The 22,874-nt window shown below is 34.5% G+C and overlaps 1 protein-coding gene, 1 long non-coding RNA gene and 1 pseudogene across 3 annotated transcripts in view; 2 read left to right on the top strand and 1 right to left on the bottom strand.

Annotated features, from left to right (window-relative positions):
• LOC144545816 (L-type lectin-domain containing receptor kinase SIT2 pseudogene) overlaps positions 1 to 21,853 on the top strand; it is a 95,675-nt pseudogene extending 73,822 nt beyond the window's left edge. The window contains exon 2 of the transcript XR_013508596.1: positions 21,842 to 21,853. The product of XR_013508596.1 is annotated as an L-type lectin-domain containing receptor kinase SIT2 pseudogene, transcript variant X2 (transcript). The remainder of the gene's footprint in view (positions 1 to 21,841) is intronic.
• Positions 15,838 to 18,457, top strand: LOC144545814 (protein ACCELERATED CELL DEATH 6-like). The gene is made up of 4 exons (XM_078294380.1): positions 15,838 to 16,189; positions 16,283 to 16,855; positions 16,968 to 17,530; positions 17,635 to 18,457. The coding sequence occupies exons 1-4, from the start codon at positions 15,904 to 15,906 to the stop codon at positions 18,322 to 18,324; spliced, it is 2,112 nt and encodes a 703-aa protein (XP_078150506.1). The 5' UTR covers positions 15,838 to 15,903; the 3' UTR covers positions 18,325 to 18,457.
• LOC144545819 (uncharacterized) lies at positions 21,352 to 22,874 on the bottom strand. Its single transcript, XR_013508599.1, has 4 exons — positions 22,293 to 22,874; positions 22,067 to 22,107; positions 21,877 to 21,975; positions 21,352 to 21,589 (listed from the first exon to the last, which is right to left on the bottom strand). It is a non-coding gene; the product is annotated as an uncharacterized LOC144545819 (long non-coding RNA).

Genomic DNA, 22,874 nt, shown 5'->3' with positions numbered 1-22,874 from the left:
AGATATTATACTTAATAATTTGTGCATATTTGTAGTCATAGAAGGAAATATTAGCCGTTCCAGACCGAAATCGGGCTATATCGATCTGATTTCAAGCCGAGTTACACGGTAGGTGATTTTTTCATCCAATTTGGTTGAAATGGTATGCTTCTAGTCAAATTTCGGCCGAAATGGTCCGATTCCACTCAATTTATGGCCGAGCATAAACCCGTGCACTTGGTCTACTGTGAGCGACGTATATATCATAGTTCAAAAAATCGGAATCAGAATCGGAATCGGATTTTTGACCGCCTAGTTAGAATCGGATGAATCGGCCGGAATCGGAAAATCGGATCGGTAAATCGGATTTTTTTGACAGAAGCCTTGTTTTGTAGCCAAAAAGTAGGAAAAAATTGATAAATATAATTTATAAAAAAACTATGTTAATTAAGTGTTATATTCCAAAATTTTAAAACATGATTTAATTATTAAGTTGATCATTTCGCCTAATTAAAAATTTTATTAGATTAATGAACGATCAAATTTATCTGAGTAACATAAAATGAATCTAAAATTTAGAAATATAAATGAATCAAATTCGTACATTAAAAATTGGAGGTTAAAAACATAAGATAAAATATAGCACCATAAATAAAGTGTAAATATTCGGTAAATCTAAAATTCGTTGAAATCGTGAAACTAAGAAAGGAAATAAATCAAATCATGTAAATAAATAAAAAATTGAATTCTAACTAAGAGTAATTGATTTGGTAATTATATACTTTAAATTTAATTAGTCGGGTCTAAAAATCAAATTATAAACACGTAATAATACTCGTACGACATTATAAATTGTTACGAATCTTCGATTCAAAATTTGGACGAAAACAGATTTTTAATAAATTAGATGAATACATATTAAGTTCTGGATTGCTTGGACCATTGGATTTAATCCCAACACGAATCTTAAACTCATCCTACACTTTGATTTTTGAATTGATGAAAGGAAAGGATTAAAACTATTTGAATAAAAATTTCGGGTCCGGCACCGAATTCTCATCCTCTGAGATATCTCATATTTTGCGTGACTTGTTGAACTTGACTCAAAACCGTTCAAATAACTTTTGCACAAATCTCAAAGCTCAAATAATACTGGCCCCCCTGTGCTATCCCTCTCTTTCTTCCTTCTCTACTCAAAACCGTTCAAATAACTTCTGCACAAATCTCAAAGCTCAAATAATAGTGGCCCCCCTGCGCCTTCGGGCTGCCTTCTCCCCCTTCTCAGTTCTCACTCCGATATTCTAAATTTCGGAGCTCTGGCGCCTTTCCACACGATTGAAGCTCCTCCGCCTTGAATCGGCACAGAGATTAAATGGCGCGATTTTCTCTGAATCAAGCTCCTCCGCCTTGAATGAAGCTCAAATGGCGCGATTTTCTCTAAATCGGCACAGAAGTTAGTCAAATTGAGAATATTTTTTGTTCAAATCGTCTTGAATCGGTATAAATCGGTGTAAATCGGACGGAAAATCGGAAAATCGGCCGATTCCGTCACTGTTCATCCGATTTTTTTGGAATAAATCACACAAACTTGAGAATCGGGCAAAAATCGGATCAGTCCCGTCCGATTCCGAGTTGAATCGGCCGATTTGACTCGGAATCGGCCGATTTTTCGAACTATGGTATATACCACTCTCCAAAAAAAATTTCCTCCTACATGACTCGAACCAGAGACCTTTTGATTATCAACTAAGTCAACTACCACCACACTGCTACTTTTTGTTGCTAGAATACATAACTACATGTATAATATAAGTGTTGAAACTGCTATTGAAGTGGAGAGTTGCTCTAGCAAAAAAAATCAGAGGTTCCGATCCAATTCAGCCGATTCTGACTGATTCACTTGATTTTGACCATTTCACCCGATTCCTATTTCACAATCAAGAGACCGATCTCAATTCCCGTTTTTTTTTTAGTTGCCACCCCAATAAATCAGAATTAAATCAATACCTCTCCTTAATTCTGAATTCAGATTCCGCCACGTTCGCACCGTGGATCTGCGAACTGACCCGCTCGCGCCCTGACCCGTTAGCGCCTGGTCTGCTCGCGCTATGACCCGCTTGAGTGACCCGTTCGCACCGTGGATCTACGCACCGACCCGTTCGCACCGTGGATCTGCGCACCGACCCGTTTGAACCAACCCGTTCGCACCGTGAATATGCGCACGTAGCGAAATCTGAAATCTGATTTTTCGGGTGGTATTCATTTAATTCCAATTTTTGAGGGTGGTAGGAAAAAAAAAAACGGTCTCAATTCCGACTCCAATTTTTCCTTCTGTACTTGTAGTTCTAATCCAAGATTGCAACTGTCTGATAAACGGATCGCTCAAGTGATTTAACATCCTGTTTTGTGTAGCCCGTTTATATTGCAACACGGTCTAATTTTCCCAACTAATAATCAGTTAACAGGCTTGGTTCTCGCTTTATTAGGCCTTCTCATTTTTGGGCCATGCTTTTTTTTGGAATAAAACTAGATAAAGTGGGCTGGCTAGTAGTTTAGGATTTCATATCATCTAAGGTAACAGAATATTTCTCTTTAGGCCACATATTATTTTGGAATAAAACTTGATAAAGTGGGTTTGGCTAGTCTTTTGTATTTTCTGTGGCCTGCGCCAGATCGATGTTGCTTTCATTAATTACGACTAAAGAGTAAAGCAAATGAACTGACATTACATACTGTTCAGTAAAGCAAATGGAAGCAGAGATGGTTCTGAATATGCTTCGTAAAGCAAATGAACTGACATTACATACTGTTCAGTAAAGCAAATGGAAGCAGAGATGGTTCTGAATATGCTTCGTAAACTGGATTATCATGATTCGCCATTATATTTGAGTGCCCTACCCACATTGATCAGATGCTTACGACGACCGTGGAGAGGTGCAGGGGCGGATCCACACATAGCAAAAGGGGGACAGTTGCTTTTTTTGAATTTTGAAATTTAGTAGAGAAATACATATTTGGTACCAGTTTGTTCTTTTCAGGAAATTGTTTTGTTTCTCTCTCCACTGAAAAACTTGCCAGACCAGTTCAAAAGTACTCTTAATAAGAATCTTTGTCATTTTTATATAAATTTTGTAGAAACTTACAGATCCGGACCAACTTTGTAGTTTTTTAATATGTAAGACTATATACTATTTTTATTGTTCTTTATTATGTTGATTGTTTTTTTTTTTAATCTAGTAGCCAATTCATTATTGAATTTGAACCCGATAAATAATTATAATCCTATTTTTGTTCCTTCCAGGCAAAAATTCAGCCTCCGTCCCTGAAGAGCTGGTTGGAGTTTTCTATTTAAAACTTTAAGCCTTAGACTTAGTTCAAAATAATATTAACTTTGCAACTAATGGAGAGACCCATCTTTAATTTAATTCTGGAGTTTAATAGAGCCCTTATTTCAAACAAACAAGGTTGTTTTCCTAATTTTCTCAAATGTAATCCTGTATTTTTCATTGGAAAAAGACATGACGATATATACATTTATATACACCCATAATTGTGGACCAGCCAGCTGGCAGCCACGTGTATATGAATGTTTGAGAATTCGAATATTTGAGCTTGAATGAGGTCCCATTAACTGCATGCGCTGCCAAAATTTCACCATATTATATAACACCACGTACGCTACAGCTGTTGTACTAATTGGCTTGTTTCACACTATGTCGCATGATTCGCAAATCAGATGCACACACGGTGCATCCTATTTTGGGGGAGATGAATTTCTAAAATCTGAAGTAGTAGTGCTGTGCAAAATGCGGCGCCTCAGCATCCACTGACAGGTGACAGCTAGCGCATCTTGTTCTCCAGTTCACTCAAAGATGCTGCGCCTCATGAGTCATGATATGTGGGCCATATCCCACCCAATTCGTATCCTCTGCGTTAACTCAAAATATTCTAGAATCTTTTGAGTTAATTAAAATAGGAGTCGGATTTCTTTTTTAGTCCGATTGACTCCGTTTAAAATCAGAATCAGATGAATAATGAATTGATATTTATTATCTCAAAAGATTTCTTTTTGAGTTAATGCAGAGGACCCACCATGTGCATTTCTGTTTTCAATTCCTACTCATTTTTGTATTTTTCTGCTAGTATACAGCAACAAGTTAAGAGAAGAGCATCTAATTAAAAGATTCCTTTTACACTTAACTATTTACTTATTTACTCTCCATCGCTTTGAGATTCGAACTAACACTGAGACATTATTATTGGAGTTTTGAGATTAATTCGTGCAACGGTCTGAATTAACTAATGCTAAAAGATTATTTTTTACAGTACCGGAGTCAATGTGAATTTGAAGCGGAAAAAATATGATAAAATCATATAATAGTATATCAGATCAATTAGTACTAATTAATTAGAAGATATGATAAATCATATGATTAATGAAAAATATTTTAATGCCTCTTTACATTTCTTTTTTCTCAACATTTAATTTTAAGGATTTGATTGTTCAAGTAAGCAAGTATAAAAAGAAACAAACAAGCTTAATTAGAAAGAGTTAGAATGATCAGTTAAGCAGCAAAGACAAAAACTTGTTACAGTGTTGTAGATAAATAATAAATTAGAGATCAATTACATTGATAATATATCAATTTAGCGATCAATAAGTACTAAGAGGGATCAAGTTACAATAATTTTTGAGTTACAATAAGTTACGACAACCATTTTCTATATTTTTAAAGTCCAAACCGTCGATCCAAACCGTTAGATGTGATATCTACAATAAAATGTGCTTGGAGACCAAATTTTATATTTTTTGAATTTTTTTTACTATTTATTAAGATGGGTACAAAAACTAATCAATTTAAATTTGTTCTTATTTTTATAACAAACATGTAATAAAAAAAAATGGTTTAATGTCTCTTTATGTTTTGTATCTTTATAGACACGGTATAAAAGATTGAAATAAGATAAAAAAAAATCAATTAAATTTGTTTTTATTATTTTGTATTTATTATTTTGTAGTTGAAATTAGTTATAAATTAGTTATAAATAGAGATGGGCTATGGTGCATTGCAATGCATGGAGGGATTTGTGCATTGGACCATAAATCTAAATTTCAAAATCCAAATGACCGATCCAAACCGTTCATCTTGTTCTCCATATTAATATGTGCTTGGAGACCAAATTTTACATTTTTCTGAATTTTTTTACTATTTATTAAGTATTTTACAAAATTGTTGATCCAACGGTGGCTTAACAAAACAGTAAAATCAGCAGCCACCGTTGGATCAACAATTTTGTAAAATACTTAATAAATAGTAAACAAATTCAGAAAAATATAAAATTTGGTCTCCAACCGCATATTAATATGGAGAACAAGATGAACGGTTTAGATCAGCCATTTGGATTTTGAATTTTAGATTTATGGTCCAATGCACAAACCCCTCCATGCATTGCAATGCACTATATCCCATCTCGTTATAAATGTACCAAATTAGTATAATTTAGTGTAATATAGTATAATGTAGTTTAATTTAGATATTTATTAATTAGCATAATTTAGTGTAATTTAGTATTATGTAGTTTAAATTAGATTAAATTAATATAAAAATCATTGAAACTTATTAATAATTAGTATAACTTATTATTAATTAGTATAATTTAGTATAAATTAGTGTTAATTAGTATAATTTAACTTTAATTAGTATAACTTAGTGTTAATTAGTGTAATTTTGTTTTATTTAGTTTTAATAAGTATAATTTAGTTTTGATTAGTGTAATTTAGTTAGAAATTAATTAGATTGTTTTGCAGTATTTATATTTGGTATTCTATGTTTGGTATTTTATGTTTGGATTATCGTATTTATTATATTTTAGTTTATTTATGTTTGGTATTTAATGCTTTTTAGTATTTATATTGTATTTGTATTCCTCTTTAGTATTGGTTAAAAAAAATGTCAATTATAAAAATATCATCACACATTTAAACTACAACAATTGATTAAATTTTAAAAAATTACAAGTTTGAAAATTATAATAAAATAAATAATGGCCAACATATTAAGCAACTACTCAATTTCTTCTCCTCCTTAATATGTTAAATAACACTAATTTTCTCTTTTCATCAAATTCACCTCACATTAAAAAAATAAATTGCCCGAACTATCGAGATTCTTAGCGTTCTGCTGAGATTTTGAACGGTTTGGACATTTTTAAAAATTTGACAAAATCGTGAGTATTTATGTATTTTTCTATTTATTGATGGATATTAATAAAAAAATCGGGGAGATGTACGATCTCTAATCTCATGAATGAGAATTCGTATCCTAATGAATCTTGACCATCCAATATATTGTAAGATTTGTGCAAACTAAATTCGCACTAATATTGAAGGGCTACCTATATTATAAGTAGGGACTGAATTGACTCCGTTTAAAATCAAACGGTTGAAATTCATTAACTCAAAAAGTAGAGGATACGCATTCCATTCCATGAATGAAGAAATGTTTTATTACAAACTTTTACGAGACTAGGTGCATTGTACTATTTTGCCAATACTGCTAAATATGTTTCATGATTCGACCCTGATTAACCACGTCTGAGGCCTATAGGCCATGCAAAAAAAATAAAAATAAATAAATAACCACGTCTGGCTATTAAATAGGCTGAGCTTTTTTTATCTATCTATTCTCCCCATCCCCATCCCACCACCCGCCATCTCGAAATAATAAAAAACAAATATTGCAATCCCACCACCTCCAAATAATAGAAAATAAATATGCTGCAATCCAAAATCCAATGAATAGTATTCTGAATTTCTGCAACGCTAAATCTAGCTATTGAATTTTTTTTAGAATGCATTTTGAAATAGTTGATTTTGCATGCAGACATTTTGATACAATTTGATGACTAAATTTGAATTACAGAATAACTATTCACCTATGTTACTCGGATACTCCATAGAGGGCTCTGTATCCATGTCGGATACGTATCGGATACCGATATGTGTCTGATACGGCAACAATACGTATCTGATACGCCAACTAACGTATCGGTTCGAATCTTATTCAAACTCAAACTAGAGTAATCGGTTCTTATTCGGTATTCGGAAAGCCACCGAATACCGCATATACAGTATGCGACCGAATATTCAGATTTTCATTCGGATTTATATATTAGGATTTTTAAATAAAAAATTATAGACATTAACTCTAATAAACATAGATAAACATTACAAATAAACATAAATAAAACATAACACAAGTTAGAATAAGTTAACAACTCATTTTCTATTCAGTTTCCAACCGAATACGAATATTCGGCCGAATAGACCGAATATTAAAACACTATGTGAGACTAACACTCAAAACTATAAAACCGGCCGGACTAACAGATGAAAGATTTTCTGTGACGTCATTTAATTAATTTTGGTGCAAAGGGTCAATAAATTATATATATGTAAGTGTTGAATTTCTGTTGCAATAGGCCACATATATAAATTAAATACAAATGTTACATACGGAGTCACTGAATTAATTTGTGAAACTTATATACCCTTTATCGCATTCGCATTTAAGTATTCAAATCAGTAAATTAATAATATAATTAAAATAATTTATATATAATAGATGTATCGTATATTAAATTTTTGAAAATTATCATATCATCGAATTTGTATTGTATTCAATACGGTATCTGTATCCATGCAACATAGCCGTTCACTGATCTCAGATTGCAGCAGGTTCGGATCCGAAATAATACACCAATGACATGATTTTGTGTTGCTGCTTAAGTCAAATCAGCTATTTTTTTTTTCAAAAGAGAAGTTTTACCTTCACGTAACGACATGGACTAAAAACCAAAAATATCATTGTACAAGAATCTTGTGCTACATCATAGACTGCATTAAGTCCATAGTGCTATGTTAAAAATCTTTACCCACCAAATCAAACGAATCCAAGTTACATAGCACGGATCTACTGTACTAGATTAGATAAGTTTTATGACATAAATGTTCGTTTTCACTTACTTTTTTGCACTAGTTGCAAGGGTGGTCCACAACACTTGTGTCATGCTACAATGGTGCATAGTATACTCAGGAATGTCAAGTCGCTTTTAACAGTTGTCTTTCCGCTCTTTATTTTTAATCCTAAATTTCTAGTAACAAATAAATTATTTGAATTTACTTTGGCAATATCAGTGTTGTAAAAAAACGTCCGATTAGTCAGTGGCGGTGACTAAACTGTCATAAATTTTTTCGACTAATCGACTGATTATTTCTGATTATGGCCGAATATTTCTGATTATTTCCGATTAATCGCTTGGCGGTACTCTGTCCGTCCGACGACCTCATACCGTTATTTACAACACTGGGCAATATTAAAAATTTGTGATTAGGGTATAATTCGGATCAGAGATTGTAGTCTCACAAGGAAGAAAAAAATTGTGAAATTATTTCACTGAAATATTCGTAAAATTCGGAAAATTTGTGAATTATTTGTGAATAATTTAGTCAAAGTTCGGTCAACTGAATAATTCATCGTGGAGTTCGCCATTACAAAAAAAAAAAAAAAAATTATTTACGAATATATGTAAATCTTGTGATTATGTTTCTTATCGCCTTTTCTATTGCTCACAATAAATCTATGTTCTCAACAAAGTTAATTTCTGTAAAACAATCTATTAAACAGAAATTAAAAATTTTATTTAAAACATCCCTGCAATTAATTGCCGTCGGTTTCTCCGTCTCCATGTACCAACTAGTCAACTACCACATACATGACCCGCTATACAGATATTTCATTGTTAATGCACCACGCTGTAACCTGTCTAATGAGAAAGAGCCAAAGAGGGCTGTAGCTTTGAGCAGTCAATTAGACAATAAGAGGGCCACCTAAGAAAGTAATAATGAGCATCACGGACCACACAATTATAAAAAGGAAACCGTAATGTTTTACACGTTACGAATTGCTTTATCAGCATTCTATTCTTATTCTTATTCGTTATAATTGTTAGATAACAAAATAGCAGCACATAAATAATGAATAGTGTTAATATAATAATTATTTTATTATTTACTAAACTAAATATTAAAATACCTTCATTTTACATATATATACATGTTTTAAAAGTCTAAATTTTATTTGATTTTATAATTACCCGATCAAATAACGGATACGGAATAGTCTTTATATGTATCATAGAAAAAAAATCTTTACATGTATCCGTACCCAATAAGTTTACAAACAAAATTCTTATCCGTACTCGTCTTATTGAATATGATCTGGATTGAGTAAATGGAGAAAAGGGTGCCATTGACACCCCTATCTATTCGACATTTTTATTAATATCCAACTTTAAATATAAATATCCACTTTTATCAAAGTTTTTGAGTTTTCTATAAAAATACCCAAACCGCAATATTATTTTGTAGATTGGAATAAAATTTCCCAATCTGCAAGATTATTTTGCGGTTTGAATTTTAAAAAGAAAATAAATTCCAATCCGCTAAATAATCTTGCGGATTGGGAAATTTTTAATTTTTTTTAATTTTAGAACCAATGAGATAAATTCAAAGTTTTAGATATATATTATTTTATTTTATGGTAATTTTTCATCAAAGGTCCTGAAAGTCTAATCGCCGATAGTCCTAAATTAATTTTTATTACAAAGAAGTCCAATTATATATATTTTATTTTATTTTGTGGTTATTTTTCACCGAAGACCCTAAAAATTTAATCGTCCATGGTCCTAAATTAATTTTTATTACAAAGAAGTCCAATTTGATAAGATATATTTTATTTTATTTTATTGTTACTTTTCACCGAAGATCCTGAAAGTTTAATCGCCAATAGCCCTAAATTATGCTAATTTCGCTAGATTACGCTAATTATGCTAAATGACGCTAATTATACTAAAATACGCTGAATTACACTAAAATACGTTAACTACGCTAAATTACGCTAATTACGCCATTTACATTGAATTACACTAATTACGCTTAACTATGCTAAAGTACGCTAATTATACTAAATTATGCTTAACTACGCTAAATTACGTTAATTATATTAAATTACGCTGAATTATGCTAAACTACGCTAACTACCCTAAATTACGCTAATTACGCTAAATTACGCTAATTATACTAAAATACACTGGATTACACTAAAATACGCTAACTACACTAAATTATGCTAATTATGGTAATTACGCTTAATTACGCTAAATATGCTAAATTATACTAATTACGCTAAATTACGATAAACTAAACAAGTGTGCTATTTATTTTATTTTCTTGGCGGACTTCTTTATAATAAAAATTAATTTGGGGCTATCGGCGATTAAACTTCTAGGGTCTTTGGTGAAAAATAACCACAAAATAAAATAAAAAAATATAATCGGATTTCTTTGTAATAAAAATTAATTTAGGGCTATCGGCGATTAAACTTTCAGGATATTCAGTGAAAAATAATCATAAAATGAAATAATATATATCTAAAACTTTGAATTTATCTCAATGGTCCTAAAAAATAAATTCTCAATCCGCAAGATTATTTAGCAGATTGGAATTTAAAAAAAAAAACCAAACCGCAAAATAATATTGCGGTTTGGATATTTGTAAAGAAAATCCAAAAAATTGAATAAAAGTGGATATTCATATTTAAAGTTGGGTATTAATAAAAATGTCGGCCTATCTATTTTCTATATTTTTACAAAGAAAAATAAATAAATAAATAAACCAATGACATCATAATTTCCTTATGCTTATAGGCAAATTGGAAGATTTTATAAATCAGTTTTGGGTCAATGCAACAGAAATTATAAATTAAAAACGGTATTTTACATGATTGGTATGTTTTAAGCCAAAATTAATTTCTACAAATGGTAGGTTAGATAGTGTAAAATCCGGTCCTACTATATAGATTAGGGAAATAAATAATTATGCAGAATGCTACAAATGTTCGCTTTCACTATCTTTTCTCCATTAATTGCTCTTGCTTCAAGGGTGGTTCACAATGGCCTTTCATATTACTTTTCCATCGGCCATTTTTATTAATATCCCTAAAAAAAAATTTTTTTTTAAAAATGCCCCTCTGTAAAATTTTTTTTTATAGATGCCCTGACCGCCTGGGCCTGGGGCGGCCCAAAACAGCCAGTGAGGCGCCCCAGAGCCCGGCAGCCCATACCCCAAGTGAGGCGCCACCCCCTGGGGCGCCCCACTAGTAATTTGTTTTTTTTTTTTTTTTTTTTGAGAAATCTTAGTATTTTGATTTGAATAATTTTGTTGAAAAAAAGTGTTGAGTTTATGTATATGTGTATGTAAAAAATTAAAATATTATGTATATGTGTATGTGTATGCCAAAAAATATAATATTTGATATATTTACGAAGTGATGTCGTAAATTTGTATAACTCACATACACACATGCACATACACATATACACATATACACATATACACATACATATATACACATATACATACAAAAAAACTCACATATACATATACACATACACATACACATACACATACACATACACATACACATACACATACACATACACATACATACACATACATATACATACACACATACACATACACATATACCAAATAAATCAATTCGCATAAGCAAAATAGCAAGTTTATCTGCCACCACGTCTGAATAAACCTAACAAACAACTAGTTCTTCTGGTACTAGTGGCAGGTGCGGCATTACTTGTAGAGGCTTGGCTACTAGATGATTGGCTTACAGGAGGAGGGGGTTGTGTTCCACCGGTAGCTTCAGCAACAACTCTGGCATTTTCTCTTTCGTTGTGTTCGTTTATTGCATCTAAATGTAACAATGCAATTCAGTTAGTAATATAATTAAAGCGTAAATAAATTTTGTACAATTCTACGTACCTGCCCTGCGCCTGTCGGAAACAGAACGGCGAGCCCGATTTCCCGACGGTCGCCTACCACCCATCTCGTCCATGGTCATTACAATACGCTTGTGTCTCCTCCTTCCCTTTCTTATCCATCCTTCCGAAGGTAATATTCTATCTCCGACATATGCAGGCCACTCATGCTGATCAGGATAAGAATGGAAAGATCCAGCCCAAGTGGAAGCAAGGTAATCGGTACGGTACATGTCAGCAACATAGTGATCCTCACAGTATTTTCTAGGGATCCTCACAGCAACATAGTTGGAAATCTAGGGATTATGGGTGTCTGTCTGGGTGGTAGTGGTAACTCTTCAGTATTTTCTGGGGAGTTGTGGTACCCCTGGTTGTCATTACCGGGGCTGTGATACCTCTGGCTGTCATAAGGGGAGTGCTGGTGATATCCCTGGTTGTCATAAGGGTACCACAACTCCCCAGAAAATACTGAAGAGTTACCACTACCACCCAGACAGACACCCATAATCCCTAGATTTCCAACTATGCCAGAGTCAGGACCGGTACCCGTTAATCGAAATGATGTTGATGTTGATGTTGATGTTGATGCTATTGATGCCGTACCAGAAAGAGAAATGGAAACGGGGGATGAATACCAAGGGGTTTGGGAAGATGATGACTTATCAGATGGTGATGCAAATGTAGCAGGGTTGTCCAGGGCAGAAAAATTCCCGATTAGAGGTCGGGGGAATAAGCATCCGGTTGCCACATTCAACGACACCACAGCTTTCGAAGAGGCAGACATTAGTTTCTTTGGTCCTCGTGTTGTATACAACAAAGAACTTGCCGCAGGGCAAGTTTATACCAGCGTAGACGAGCTTGTAAAGAAAATATATGAGACTCATGTTCACGGCAACTGGGAATGTATAATACACAAAAGGGACCGAACAAGGTTAGTTGTGCTTTGTTCAACTCACCTGCACTGCGAGTTCCGCCTTTTTGCAACCCCTGCGGGTTCAGGGGAAGCATGGATGATTAAGAAGTGCGAACCACCTCATACATGCAAGTCTGCGTCCACAAGGACAGACCATTCAAATCTGACAGCATCACTAATTGCCGATGCAATTGAGGAGGACATTAAGTTGGATCCATCGATAAGCATCAAGGCGGTGGCTATGACCGTCAGACACAAATACAAATATGTAATCCCAAAATACAACAGGCTGTGGAGAGGTCGTGAACTTGCGATTTGCAGGATATTTGGTAGTTGGAAGGACTCATATGGCTATCTGGCACCATTGCTCCAGGCCATGGCAAGTACAAATGTCGGCACCGTATATGAGCGATGGCATGGCCCTTTTTTTGATAAAGACGGTGTACTAATAGAGGGAGCTAAACAATTCAAGGGCATAGCATGGGTGGAGGAGAAACTAAGACGACACAGAGACAAAGGTGCAACCATGACCGTGATCCCGATGGGTAACGATGGAACAGAATTCGAAGTGCAAAATCCAAATGAGTACGTTCCTACCACCCGTAAACCAGACGGCACTATGGCGTTTGTCAAGAGGGCTTGCAAGTACGTGGTTAAATTCGGAGATGCCAGGGCGGTAACCTGTACATGCCAAGGACCCCAGCTAAGTCACATACCCTGCAGTCACGTGATGGCGGTATGCCGAGTGAGGAACTACTGTGAGGATCACTATGTTGCTGACATGTACCGTACCGATTACCTTGCTTCCACTTGGGGTGGATCTTTCCATTCTTATCCTGATCAGCATGAGTGGCCTGGATATGTCGGAGATAGAATATTACCTTCGGAAGGATGGATAAGAAAGGGAAGGAGGAGACACAAGCGTATTGTAATGACCATGGACGAGATGGGTGGTAGGCGACCGTCGGGAAATCGGGCTCGCCGTTCTGTTTTCGACAGGCGCAGGGCAGGTACGTAGAATTGTACAAAATTTATTTATGCTTTAATTATATTACTAACTGAATTGCATTGTTACATTTAGATGCAATAAACGAACACAACGAAAGAGAAAATGCCAGAGTTGTTGCTGAAGCTACCGGTGGAACACAACCCCCTCCTCCTGTAAGCCAATCATCTAGTAGCCAAGCCTCTACAAGTAATGCCGCACCTGCCACTAGTACCAGAAGAACTAGTCGTTTGTTAGGTTTATTCAGACGTGGTGGCAGATAAACTTGCTATTTTGCTTATGCGAATTGATTTATTTGGTATATGTGTATGTGTATGTGTGTATGTATATGTATGTGTATGTATATGTATGTGTATGTGTATGTGTATGTGTATGTGTATGTGTATGTGTATATGTATGTGTATGTGTATATGTATATGTGAGTTTTTTTGTATGTATATGTGTATATATGTATGTGTATATGTGTATATGTGTATATGTGTATGTGCATGTGAGTATGTGAGTTATACAAATTTACGACATCACTTCGTAAATATATCAAATATTATATTTTTTGGCATACACATACACATATACATAATATTTTAATTTTTTACATACACATATACATAAACTCAACACTTTTTTTCAACAAAATTATTCAAATCAAAATACTAAGATTTCTCAAAAAAAAAAAAAAAAAAAAAAAAAAAAACAAATTACTAGTGGGGCGCCCCAGGGGGTGGCGCCTCACTTGGGGTATGGGCCGCCGGGCTCTGGGGCGCCTCACTGGCTGTTTTGGGCCGCCCCAGGCCCAGGCGGTCAGGGCATCTATAAAAAAAAATTTTACAGAGGGGCATTTTTAAAAATTTTATTTTTTTTAGGGATATTAATAAAAATGGCCGCTTTTCCATGTTCTCAGCAAGTTTATTTCTCTCAAACATCCTTTTCAACATAAATTGAAAATTTTGTTCAAAACATCCCAGAAAATGATTGCCACCTGTGCCGAAATTTTTTTAATTACCACCCTAATAAATTGAAATTAAATGATTACCACCCAGTTAGTCAAAATATCATTTCTACCACCCTCGCAGACCCAGTCTACGCACATATTTTCTATCCACATGTTCTATGTATATTTTCGTGTAGCCTTGTGTTATCAACGCAAAAAATACTTGCTTATTTTAATATTTTGTTATTCACGCCACACTAAATCTAGTTCAAACTTTTATGCAACGAAAATCATAATTTAAAATGAACCTTCAAAGATTATGCATGGAAAACTGGAAACGTATGCGTGGAAAAACGAAAATCATAAATTTTACGCAACAAAAAAATTTACAATTAATCCGTGCACACACGGACCCAGTCTAAGAGGGTGGTAGAAATGATATTCTAGCTAATCGGATGGTAATCTTTTTTTTAAAATTTATTAGGATGGTAACTAAAAAAATTTCGGCCACCTGTGTGTCCCTCCATGCTACAAATACATGACCCATTCTTTGTTGGTTCGCCACAGAGAATCCTGTGGGTGAGAAAGAATGAAGTTGCGTTCAGTAGTCAATGAGACAATGACTGCCCATTCAATAAACAAATAATGGCAGCCTGGATATATTCTATGTTTTTCTTTTATGTTGGCTTTAATTGAAGCCACACAAGGTATCAATTAATTTAGTCCACAAATTAATCAATTTTAATCCAAGGTACATGTTAGGAGAAAAATTGCTACCTAATTATCCAGCTGCTTGTATTTTTTTCACAAATAATTGAGGTAGGTAGGTCATAGGACGCACTAATTCCCTTCTACTTTTCACATATATTTAGTTGCCGCTATAAGATATTCGAATATTTAGTTAACACTATTTGAGTTCATATTCACAAAAAATGAATCTAGTTTAAACTGGACCATATATTTTTTAGGTTTAAACTGGACCATATATTTTTTAGGTTTAAACTGGACCATATATTTATTGTAAACCAACCTTTTATGTAAACATAAGATGATTTTGGGGGCTTATATGTAACAATCCTATAATCTATTTAGAGGAGTACAATCTTCTTATAGCTGAAACAGATATTTAGCCAACCTTCATTCTTGTGCTGGGAAACTGAAGTTAGCTGTAGAAACATGTCTATCAATTTAAACAGTGCATTGTGGAAAGCAAATGATTTGAAAGATGAGAAGCTTTATGCAGCCTTGCTTCTAGCAGAGGGAGACCGGCGACTGGCAGCGCTGCTCCAGCCACCGGTCGATGATGTAGAAGACGAGGCTGATCTTCCATTAGATAAAGGAAGCCGACAACATGCTATGTGCCCCGATCTATATCGAGCCATACAATCTGGATCCATAAATCGTGTTATGGAATTGCTCGGGTTCAAAGAGAACCTGACATGTAGAAATTATGCAAGTCATGGTAATTTCTAATATTTTGTTTTTTTTTCTTAATTATAAATCTCTATATTTCATGAGTTTAATTTCTCATACTTTGCTGATCGATCCATTACAGATCCAAAAGAGGTGAAAGTTTTTTTCAACGATACTTGTGAGAGTAAAAAGACAAATAAGCACTGGGGACACGGTCACTGTTTATGTACGCTTCAAGAGGTCACAGCCGAAAAGAACACCGTTCTACACATAGCCGCAGAACAAGGCCATGTAGAACTTGTCGAAAAAATTATCCAGAGAGACAATACTCTTTTGGTATCTCTAAATTCCATGCAAGAAACACCACTGCACTTGGCTGCAAGAGCAGGAAACCGTCGCATGGTTTCCCTTATTGTATTTCTAGCTCAACAGTCTGGAATTGGGGCATATGAAGTTCTCACAAAAAGAAGCATCGAAGGAGATACGGTTCTACATGAGGCAGCACAACATGGTCATGAAGATGTGGTGCAAGTACTCATGACAGTGGCTCCTGCACTGTCTATTGAGTTGAATAATGTCTCCATGTCTCCATTGTATCTTGCCGTGGTTAGAAATTCTATTGGTATTGTACAAATATTAACACAATACTCACACTCCTCCGCTCATGGGCCAAACCAGCAAAATGCTTTGCATGCTGCTGTCCTAGAAAGTCAAGGTAAGAATATCACTCTTTCATCAAATTAGTAAAAAACTCAAGATTAATTTTTTATTTTGCACAAATTGGAAAAAAAAAAAAAAAACTAAAGTTTTTTGAATGACATTGCCAGAAATAACATCCATGCTGCTGGATTGGAAGCCTGAACTGGCGAAAAAAAGGGATGCCTCAGGAAGCACTCCGGTTCACTATGCCGCATCGAGTGGAGATGTAACTATAGTGAAAACTATTTTGGATAGTGTGCCATTAGCTGTTTACATTCAAGATCAAGAAGGATCATCACCTTTACACGTTGCGGGGCGAATGTGCAATTGTTCTGTCATTGCTTGTATGATCGATCTTTGTCCAGACTCATTTGAGCTTTGCGACAACGATGGTCGGAACTTCTTGCATATTGTGGCCCGACATGGTGGTAAAGAAATTAATGTTAATGGTCATGATTTGAAAAATATAATCTCCATAATTAATCTTGTTTCGAGGAAACCTGATTTGAAAAAGTTAGTTAACGAGAGGGATAAAGAAGGAAACACACCCTTGCACTATGCTTCTATGAATGGGTTTTCACAGGTAATTTTGCATTTGCTTAAAGTAAGCGAGGCAGACACGACGCTAATGAATAATGAAGGCAAGACGGCACTGGACCATGCAGTTTCATTAGACAGCTTTTTCCTCATGGTACAATCTCAAACATGTTATATCTAATCGGGAAACATCATAATATTATTAATTAAGTATTAGAATGCATTAGTTATAACTATTTGTAACATTTATCTGAACAGGCAGGTGCCGTAGCAACACTGTCTGCTTATGGAGCCATTTTTAGTCCTGAGAGACAAGACAAAGTAATAAAAAACTGGAAAGATGAAACAACAAAATGGATTGACAGAGTTTCCGATAACCTGATAATTGTTTCCGTTTTACTCGCTACAATTGCATTCTCTGCTGCTTTCAACGTGCCGGGATCGTACAATAGCGACGGAATAGCAAACCTCCGTGAAACAAGGCAGTACAACATCTTCCTCGTACTCGACACTATTGCTATGTCAGCCTCTGTGTCTGCAACAATGTTACTCGTTGTTTCAAAGGCGGTTAGTAAGAGGGGCTCTTGGATTAGCTTCTCTCTCTCTTTGATTTTCCTGTGGATATCCCTATTCACTATGGAATTAGCATTTGTCATTGCCGTATCAGTTGCAATGGGGAATGGTAAAACTGCCACCAAGTGCATCATTTCTTCTATTTCAATGTCTTTCTTCATCTGGACAGTACTGGCTATTCTTAATATTTGCTCCCCGGCAAAATTGGAGACAATAAGAAGATTTCTTTCTTCGACGAAAAAACAAACGCAGACATCTCGCCAAATTTCTATTCAATTTCCTAAGTTGGCCTCCTATGTTAGGAGATGGAATTTGTTTATTTTCTTAAACTTCTTTTTGTACTTTACAACAGTTGCTATTCTGTGGACAATTTGAGTACAAGACAGAGTGGTAATTAGTTAATTACTAATTAATTAGTTAATTACTCTGGTAATTTGTAGACAAGGTATGTTTATTGATATATTTCCTGTAGTGTGAAAGTTGTATATTAAAATTAATCAATATTCCTATTGTACTTCTTTGGTTTATACAAGCAGGGTTCTGATAACGTGAATTAACATTTCAGTAGTTTAGCTAGGTAATCTTACGACTATCCAACAATTGTTTAATTAGTATCATTTCAAAATGCTCCTAAATATAAGACAAATTTTTTTATTTTTGGAAAGATTAGGAAAAGAGGGGCAAAGATAAAAATAAAAGCTAAGGTATTGTTTGTAAAATTGCCACCCAGTTATGCTAACTGTCACCAGGTGGTGTATCTCCAACATATCCTCTTGTTTATTTTTTCTTTTCTATTTTGTATTCCAACTTATACATTTCTTTTCCTTGTTTCGTGTACACCACCGAATCTGTTATCGGTACATTCACTTCACCAGTGCTATCTTCTTTACCAGAATTCACCATAGATTGTGTGGAAGCATCATCAGGTATAGAATGTACAGGGTTGATCTCAATACTGGCATCTTTTTATCTGAGCCATCAGCCGTGCCAGACTCCTCAACTGGGACTGGTATACAGTCACTAGTACAAAAAACCCCTTCACCGACCCTTAATCACCGACTCTTTTAAGCAAAGCATCAGTGTTGCTCACACTATACTGACCCTTTTATTAAATAACAGTCAGCGTTGTTATTCAACACTGACGCTTTATAAACAGTCAGTGTTGGTTATCAACACTGACTGTTTTTCAAAAAAGAGTCAGTGTTGAACACCAACACTGACTGTTTTTCAAGCGTCAGTGTTGATTACCAACTCTGACGCTCTAAAAACAGTCAGTATTGGTACTCAACACTGACTCTTTTGAAAAACAGTCAGTGTTGAGTACCAACACTGACTCTTTTTGAAAAGAGTCGGTGTTGGTGCTCAACACTGACTCTTTTTGAAAAGAGTCGAAACAGTCAGTGTTGAACCCAACACTGACTGTTTTTAGAGAGTCAGTAAAAGGTAATCTTCACTGGCGCTGGTTTTACTGACGCTGCTATAACAGTCGGTGTAGGGGTATTTTAACAGTCAGTGAAGGGGTTTTTTGTACTAGTGAGTTCATACAACACGCCATAGTTTATTTTGAAATAAAATAAAATAAATAAATAAATAAATAAGAAGAAGAAGAAGGGCCGGAAGCCATGGTGTTCAGGCCATAGTCAATAAAAGATACTGGATCCACCCCTGCATAGATGTAAATTGATTATTTTAGCGGCAATATATATTTCTTCAGTCCTCGACCATTTTTTTTCTCTTTTCTTTTAAGATCGTATAAACTATGTCCCTTTTTTTTAAGATTTATGGGGTCATTCCTATGATACGAAATTTTCGAATATTGATCCGATTTTTGTTTTTTTTTTTAATTTCTATTAATAAAAAATTCAGCAGAATTACTACCATAGAAACTAGCATGCTAATTGTAAATTTGTAACCAGATAATAGCACAAACCATACCTACTCTGAATCTCCATTTCATGTTTCTTTCTCCCCTGCTAGTGCTACTATACAATATTGCATCATCTTCCTCATCTTGTCTTCTCCTTTTTTTTTTTTTTTTCTTCTTTGTCCCTCTCCCTTTGGACACTTTTTCTCTTTCCACCTTCTCCCTGAATTGGGCCAAGCCCAAAAGAGTCAAAGAAGGCCCACTATACTAGCTTATGTTGGGCTAGCCCTATCTACAAGGGAAATGTTTAATACCACATGAGAGTATAAGCCTAGAATACATTTCCTGAATAATTAACCAATTAATATTGTGCAATCGGCTAGATATCTGTCGATTAATCTTTGAAATTCATTTGAGTCTATTTTTTATTGGAAAATTATGGCAGATCTAGGCTACCAAGTTCTATTAATAAAATCTATTACAACTTGGGGTCCAATTTTAATTATATTGTTGAAGGAATCAATTATATTGCTCTATAACTAGTATAAATATTCAATTCTTTATAGCAGCGCGTGTGACAGAATTCAGATGTATACATAATTAATTTTCAATTCTTTATTTCTGGGAAGACACAATATATATTATGGCTGGAAATTCTTAAATTGACAGAGTATAATTATAACCCTAGGAAATTAATACAGAATGAACCTACATCACAAAGAAGGGGCGAGCCCCATTACATCATGGGCAACCCAATTTCTCAAATCAGTAGGTATACACTGTCCTTTCGTTCAGACTTAATTTGAGTCGAAAGCATGAGCAGTGCTGTCATTTAAATGTCAGTTAGCTTCTAAACAACTGATTCCATACAATGTCCCTATTGGTCCTAAAGCATGAACAGTGCTCTCAAATGGTGATTGCGTATCATAGAGTACAAGATTGGCCACTAGAGAGCTTATAATTGAAAGCTGGGAAAACCTAAGTTCGATTATATAAACATACAAGTGCTTGACATACTGCTCGGCTTTCTATTTGAGATGATTATATATAAGAGGTACACACAAATATTAACACTACAGCATAACAGACTTTCAGCGACCGGAAAACCGGTCGCTGAAAGTCATGGCGCCGGTCGCCGATAGTCCATCCGGTCGCTGAAAGTGTAAAACGGTCGCTGAAAGCATTGTCGCAGATACTCTTTCGATGACGTCACCGGTCGCTGAATGACGTCATCCGGTCGCTGATAATTTATCTGCGATCAAATTTTTTGATCGCTGTTGTTTTTTTGCTGACGTCATTTAAAATCATCAGAGACCAGTAAACCGGTCGCTGATACCCAAAAAACCGGTCGCATATGCTTCTATCAGCATTTTTTTTGTTTATTTTGTTATTTACATTTCTCCATGATATTTGATAGAAAACATACAACATTACATTAAACTAACCACAGACCTCGCGTTGCTTTGGCAACTATTGTCGATGTTGGTGGAGAATGAGAAGTTACAATTTTACTATATTAGGAACAAAAGTTTTTACATAATATCATACAAAATATTACAAAATGTTAATCTAAGTGGAGTGTATATAGCCTCAATTTTCTAACTTGCTTCATAGAAAGAATAGGCAACTGTCTAACATCAAGAGTGACACAGAAAGGAGTGTGCTCACGGGTCTGGCCGTCCTAGCTCACTGGTAAAATAAATCGACATTGAACTCTATATATATATACCACAATCAGATCCCAACAACTCTTTTTCTCTTCTCATATATTTTTTCCTGTAATGATGGATAAGAAAAAAATTCCAAATGAGATGCCCCAAATAGTGAAGTATCACTGTAGCCATTAATTCAGAAAATCAGGCAGTTTCATATTTCAATCTAAACTCTAAATATTTACACTTCTATATTACAATTAAAAAATTTAAACATTTCAAATAAGGCAGTTTCATATACCTCTTATAATCTCTCTTTCCAGTAGCAAATTAAGCATTTAAAATATGTATAAATCTATTTAGAAGTTCCACAAAAATTTCAAAAACATAATTCAAACAAAATGAACTCACTTCTTAGCTCATATCATTGGTATCCAATCTCATGTCTCTATGCTCATCGAACAAATCTCTGGGAACAAAAAGCAAAGGATCCTCGGCACTCACGAAATGCTGAGACATGCAAAAAAAAAAAAAAAAAGATTTATAGATCCCACAAGCATAAAAGTGTGCAAAATTTAAAATAGCGCAACACAAGACTTACAAATAGTGGAAAAAATGCAATCCACAAATAGGTATGCCAACCTACAGAAAAGATCAAAAGCAAACAGATATATAAAATGAAGTACCGAATAAGAAAATGAGCAACACTTATTCTAATATACTTTGGATTTACCCTGCAATGTGTCTAAATAGCAAACCAGAAATGATTAAATATATTCAGATAATTGGAAGAAAAAGGGTGAATGTTGTTTAAAAAGATAATTTACCATTATGAAACCAAGCCGCATGGTGGTATATATAGTCTGATTTAGTCACTGACCCATAAAATTGTGTCACAAACGAATGCTGAAATTAAGCAAAATAAAACAAATCAGAAAAGTCTAATATATACAAGTCAGAAAAGTCAAACATCTAATTATTTGTTCCTTTCATCTACAAATGCTTGTACCTAAACTATTCATAATCAAACAAAATGATAAAATCAATGGTCACACTGTGTTGTCCAAAGTAGAACTTGTATGTATTATTCATTCTCTACAATACTATGTATAGCTTGCTGAAACAACAAAGAACAATAGTACTACTAATAATAAGAAGAAGAATAATAATATAGCATTCTTGTTGAAGCTCTTTTGCAAACAACTACTATCTATTGTCCTGTGTCAGCAAAGATACATATTCATGCATTTTACCAAGCAACTTCACCTCCGCAATTATGCGCTAATTTACCTTAAAAAGGAGATGGCGAGAGCTGAACCAATCTGTGTAGCCAAGGCCGACCACTTCCATCAATTTTGTGAACTGTATCAATGGGTCATGAGCATTAATCCAATTTATTTGCTAAGTTA

The sequence above is a fragment of the Carex rostrata genome, chromosome 28 (assembly GCF_964058835.1).
Source record: "Carex rostrata chromosome 28, lpCarRost1.2, whole genome shotgun sequence".
NCBI lineage: Eukaryota > Viridiplantae > Streptophyta > Magnoliopsida > Poales > Cyperaceae > Carex > Carex rostrata.
Note: the sequence above shows the minus strand (reverse complement) of the source record. Positions and strands in the feature narration are given on the sequence as shown.